Genomic DNA, 5,942 nt, shown 5'->3' with positions numbered 1-5,942 from the left:
AACGCATGTCTGATCAAAATGTGTACAAGCACCAAAAATGAAACAGCAGGCACTTTTTTGCTGCTCAAATTGTGTTGTAGCATTAACACCAACTACTGGAATCTGACTGTAAGGAGATGACGTGGTCTGCTCATGCACTCTTTGTCATCAGAGAACCAAGCCACAGCTGAACCGCTCCGAGCCTTTCTGTTGAACTAGTACTAGTTTAGTGTGTTTCAGTTGTGTCTGGCACATACCGGCTCCGTTTGGGTGCCATTTACACACAGATATCTCGGTTACTTTGCTCCAACGGTTTCAAAAGGGTAGTGTAAATGGGGCAACTAGAGACACTTTGGAGAGAACAGATCTCTTAGTCTTTAAGTTCATTCACTTTTTTGTTTTTATAATGCTAATTTTACTTTGCACTTTAAATTGGTCGTTAATTATGATTAAAGAGTTTGTCTAAGATTAAATGCTTCAACATAATTGCTGATTTGATTTGATTGCTTTTTAATCAAAAAACCTGCTGCAGAACCGTTTTTAATTCAGTTTATTTATATAGCGCCAATTCACAACACAAGTCATCTCAGGGCACTTTACAGTTCACCAGATCATACAGTCAAATCGATTCAAAGTTTTCTATCTAAGGAAAACCAGTTGATTGCATCAACTCATTGACTCAAATGCAATCCCTCACACTACGCATGCTTGTAACGACAGTGGAGAGGAAAAACTCTCTTTTAACAGGAAGAAAACTTCAGCAGAACCAGGCTCAGTGTGAGCGGGTATCTGCTGAGGCCGACTGAAGTTCAAGGAGACAGAAGCAGAGATACAAAAGGCAACTGTAATAGGATGCCCCGTCCAGGAAAAACACAGCCAGGCAGACGAGCTCCGAGCCAATTCCCATGTCAGAGGATGAAGAGATCACATCCAGCCAGTCACATTCAAAGAAACAGGACTAAACCTGAAAAAACAGGCTGATCTCCAACATCTATAAACAAAGGTGGTGATGGCAGCAGCACAGCTGATATTTCTCTCCAGGATGGAGTCACAGCCAAATAAAGGTTTATGGGAAATTTTTGATAAACAACTTTTGGAGAATACTCTTTAACAAATCATGGTCTTGGACTTTGTCTTTTTGTATTATGCTAAAGTTGTTCTCTCTTTCATTAATGATAGAGTAAATCAGAAGGATCAGAAAAGGAGAATTATCACCACAGAAAAATAAATTACTAACTAATTAATGGTGTTTACTGCTGATATGGCTCCAACATTTATACTGTGTGAAATAACACATTTTAAATTGAGGTGTTTTTTTTATATATATATTTTTTATCTTAAAATATCTTGGCTATTGATTCCTCAGTAAATCTTCATTGACAAATTTAAATTCACTTTTGAGTTTACCAAAGATTTTAAAAAAGTGCTGTTAGCTCTTAACGTCTCTGTCTGTTTAGTCTGTAAAAAAAGTGTTTGTTTCACTATTTCAAACTGGCTGTCTGGGACTTGGACCCAAAGTTTCAAACATCTCTCTTTAACTTTTGTTTGATCTGTAGTTTAACTGGATTGAAAGAACAGATAGCTTCAAATCAAATATAAAATAAACATGCCTTTTCAAAACTGGTGATCAAAACAAAAATCTATGCATATCGATAATTTTGCAAAATAAAAGCTTCAGCCATATAAAGTGTTTTATCAGTCCTGAGTTTGTGACCTACACATCCAAATATCTGTGCATGCATTAAAATATCTGCAGCCTGTATAATTATATAGTTATAGCGCAGTAACATATCCCACTGATAGCTCAGGGCCCCAGCAGCTATATCACCCTACACCATGCATTAGAATTAGAATGATTTATCTTTGGTAGTGAGCTGTATTTAAAGCAAACTCACTTATATAATAGATAATAAACTCAGTATTTAATATTCCATTTCTTGACCAAAGATTTCAATTTTAATCTTTTTAAAATGTAATTAATTTGGGATATACCTCTTATTGTTTTATTGTGTTTAGTCTTTTTATCTGGTAAATATGATAAATGTTGTTTTAAAACCATTTCTTTGATAGCAAATAAAAAGTTTTGTTGCTCTTGTTATTTGCATTCAGTTAGCACTGACAGCCTTTTGTTATGTTTCTACTCAGTCTCACTGAACACAACTTGATTGTTGAAAGTTTACGCTCTAGCAGAATCTTAAGCCTGAACTTCATTAATGATGAAGTGAAGTCAAAGTTTAATTTACCGTTGATTAAACAATTTTAACCAAATGACAAGAAACTAGATTTAAAATCTATTTCTGGTCTAACCAAGTTGCTAACCATCTAATATTTGGCCTATTAGATTTTTCTTATTTCTAATTGCCGTCAAGGTTATGCTGATTATTCAGGTAAAATTAAGGCCAAAAGATTTGCACCACTGTTTAAAGGAACTCCTTTCAGAGCCTGAGGATAGCTCTTAGCCAGGAGCGCTACATCATTATCTGATTGTTGTGATGAAATTCCTGCATCTATACCTTTCAATAAATCTATAATATTGACATTTAAATGCATTCTTTTTTAATTATTTATATCATGTTGTTCAAAGTTTATTAAAATATTCAAGAATGACCTTAAAACTATCTGTAAAATATAAATGTTAATGTTAACTATTCATTGAAAAGTATTTGTAAGAAAAGATATTTGCAAAAATTGACTGTTACACTCTGTGTTTCTCTGTGTGAGATTCAGATGGAGTTTCAGTTCAGTCCGATTGAGGGAGGTTTTTGTACGACTGTTTTTCACTGTGTGAACACCCACTGGTTGTTGATGTGATGAGCACTCTGACAGCAGTAAACTGCAGCATCTTCAACCTGAACTCCACTGATGGTCAGAGTGAAGTCAGAGTTTGATCCGCTGCTTGTAAAACGACTTGAAGTGCCTGAGACTCGACTGCCAATGTAGTAAAAGAGCAGCTTGCGAGTTTCTCCTTCTTTCTGTTGGTACCAGGCTAAATGGTTGTTGTTGTAAACATTCTGACTGGTCCTGCAGCTGATGGTAACAGATCCTCCCAGATCAGCTCTCACTGCTGCAGGCTGAATCACTGTGATCTGACCTCTGGACTCTGAGGACACAGAGACAAAAACATAAAGCAGCTTCATGGTTTGTCAGCTTCATTTCAGAGGGACAGATGTTCATAGAGGAGAGGAGTTTGATTCTCTGGACTTTACCTGTGAAGCAGCAGCAGAGGAGAGTCCAGATGAGGACGCAGATCAAAGTCATGTTTTTGATGAGGAGGATTTCTGTGTCTTCTGTTGTCATGAAGGACAGCTGTCAGTCATCCAGTGTTCAACTCTCAGGACTATAAACTCTCCCAGAGCGCTGGAGCATGGAGCTGCTGATGCAAAGTGGCTCTATGGAAATATCCTGAGTCCAATAGTTATTGAGATTTATGTATTTAAGGATGCATTTAAGGTTTTCTCCTTATTGTATTTTTTTTTACTTTTGTGACATTTTTCTGAATATTATTTTTTTAATAATTTTTTTGGCCAAAGTATATTCACTTTACAAAATCTTTAGTAAGGCTTTGTGCCTGTATATTATATTTCTCTCTTTTTCTTTACAGAGGTTAATAGTCGAAAATATGTTACTCCTTACAATGACACAGACAGATTAACATATTTTTTACTTTAAAATAAAAGTTATAATGTAGTTTTGACTTTCTACCTTTACATAAAATACTACCCTATTTATATAGCATTTTAAAAGAACCAAGATGAAGAAAGTTTTGCACAGAAGATGTGTCAGACAATAATTAAAATGAATGGTCAAATAAACACTAACGAGCTCAAATACACAAATTCAAATATTTAAAATAGTCAACCTTTAGTTCTATTTATATATCATATTTGTATTTATTGTTTTATTTATCACAGCATTGTAAGGATCATGTTCTTTGATTTCTCCAGTTAACGCAATACAGCCTGACCTACTTAATGAGAAACTCCAGAAGACTCAGTTGGAGGCATCAACAATCGCCTGGATCAATTAGTACCTGACAAACAGACCACAGTTTGTTAGACTGAGGGGTCAGCTGTGTATTTATGTCAGCAGCGTAGGAGCACCACAGGGAACATCACTCTCACCATTACTTTTTACTCTGTACTCCTTTTACTTCCTGTACCAGAGTCCTGTCATCTGCAGAAATACTCAGATGACTCTGCAGTCATTAGATGAGTCAAAGATGCAAAAGAAGAGCAAGTACAGGGAGCAAGTGAACCACTTGGTGACATGGTGTGGAAACGATCATCTGATCCCGAATGTCCACAAAACAAAGGAATAAGACTAGATTTCAAAAGAAATAGGAAGAAGTTAAAAACTGAAAAGAACATATGACTTAAAAAATCTTAATAAGTTGATGTAGAAGGCTGGCTCTGTTCCATCAACTCCTGTAGAACCACTGGAGATTATGACACAAAAAATTTTTTTTTCACAAACCAAATAAGATTATGGAAAACAGTGAGCATCCTATTCAGAAGATTTTTAAACAACAGCAGTGTCTTTAGTCAGAGGTAGTCAGAGGTTTCTCCAGATTCAGTGCAAGGCCGCTACAGAACCTCTACAGAAGATCCTTCCTGCCTACAGCTATAACTGGTTAAAAAAAAAAAAAACAACAACTCGGAATTACTGTAAAATTTTATTTGCTTTGGGATTAATTAAACATTTTTTTAATTGAATTGAATTAAGAGTATTAATCTCTTAAGGACAAAGCTGGGATGATTAATTTTTGCCTTCTGGTTTCCTCAGACTGTCACGTTTTGGTTGTGGTTTAGAGGTCCCAAATGCAGAGGCAGAGAGGCTGAGGTGATTTCTTGTAGTTTTAATGCAAACACAAATAATAGAGGCAAAATCTAACTAAAAATGTAACACAGACCAGAACAATGGAGACGTCAGGGGAAAACATGCACAAGGAGCCAGGGAGAGACGAGGTGAGAAGAAAACAGCAACGACAGGACCAGCAACAACAAGGAACCAACAAAGAGTGACAGCAGAGGGAGAGAATATATAGCTGACTGAGACAAAGGCAGGGCTAACGAGCTGACAAGGAACAGGTGTGAGAGGAGAGCCAAGGGGAAAGGAACACACACAAGAGGGCAACAAAGGAAAACAACAGAAAAACCTGAGAACTAACATAAATCTAGAAACTACAACAAAATAGGAATTAAACCAATAAAACTAGGAAACATGAGGCAAAGTAAAGCACAACATAACCAAAAAAAAAACCATGACACAGATGACAGACTGTCAATGCTCTCAAAGTAGTAACGACCCTTAGTGCTGCCTCAGAGTTAGCTTTAGTCTCATCCTGTCCAATTCCTGATTCCATGGTTTTCCCAAGGAAGTTTGCTAACCTCAACCTTCACGTCAAGTCCTGCATTGTTACCTACAAGTCCCCGTGGATCTTTCAGAACTGCTCCTTCTCAGCAAAAACTCTCCGCTGCACTGAGAACCCTCAGCCCTGGATCCCAGTCAACATTACGACTTAGCCTAAGCCATGTCTACTCGCAGCCACAGACCTACACTCCTCCCTCTGAGTCCAAAGACCTGCAAGCTTTAAGTGACTTCATTTTCTTAGATTCCAAGATTAAATAAAATATTGATGAAATGAAATAAAACTATCTCTGTTTATTTTTTACTGGAATGAATAATTAACATTTTTTTTCCCCACAACACATCTAAAAGGTAGCCTGGTCATTCGGGCCAAAATGACAGGCCGTAATATAAGATAAAAGATTCCTGTGAGAAAATTATTACTGACCAAACAATATGGCCTAGAAGTGCCAAGATAATAGGTTAATAACAAATCTTAACACACTATATATTAACGTCAATGACACACCTTATATTAACGTCAAAAGTTAAACTAAATAAATCCACATATTAGTCAAATGTAAGAGGTTTGTACGGACGCCGAGAGAGGTCGAACT

At 36.6% G+C, this 5,942-nt stretch overlaps 1 gene segment (V, D, J or C); it reads right to left on the bottom strand.

Annotated features, from left to right (window-relative positions):
- Positions 1 to 2,756: 2,756 nt before the first annotated feature.
- Positions 2,757 to 3,336, bottom strand: LOC107100016. The segment is given in 2 exon segments: positions 2,757 to 3,079; positions 3,186 to 3,336. Coding segments are annotated over 2 exon segments (414 nt in total).
- Between the last annotated feature and the right edge of the window lie 2,606 nt (positions 3,337 to 5,942).

The sequence above is a fragment of the Cyprinodon variegatus genome, unplaced genomic scaffold (genome assembly GCF_000732505.1).
Source record: "Cyprinodon variegatus isolate N-32 unplaced genomic scaffold, C_variegatus-1.0 Scaffold930, whole genome shotgun sequence".
NCBI classification, from domain to species: domain Eukaryota; kingdom Metazoa; phylum Chordata; class Actinopteri; order Cyprinodontiformes; family Cyprinodontidae; genus Cyprinodon; species Cyprinodon variegatus.
This window is presented reverse-complemented; position numbering and strand designations above follow the sequence as displayed.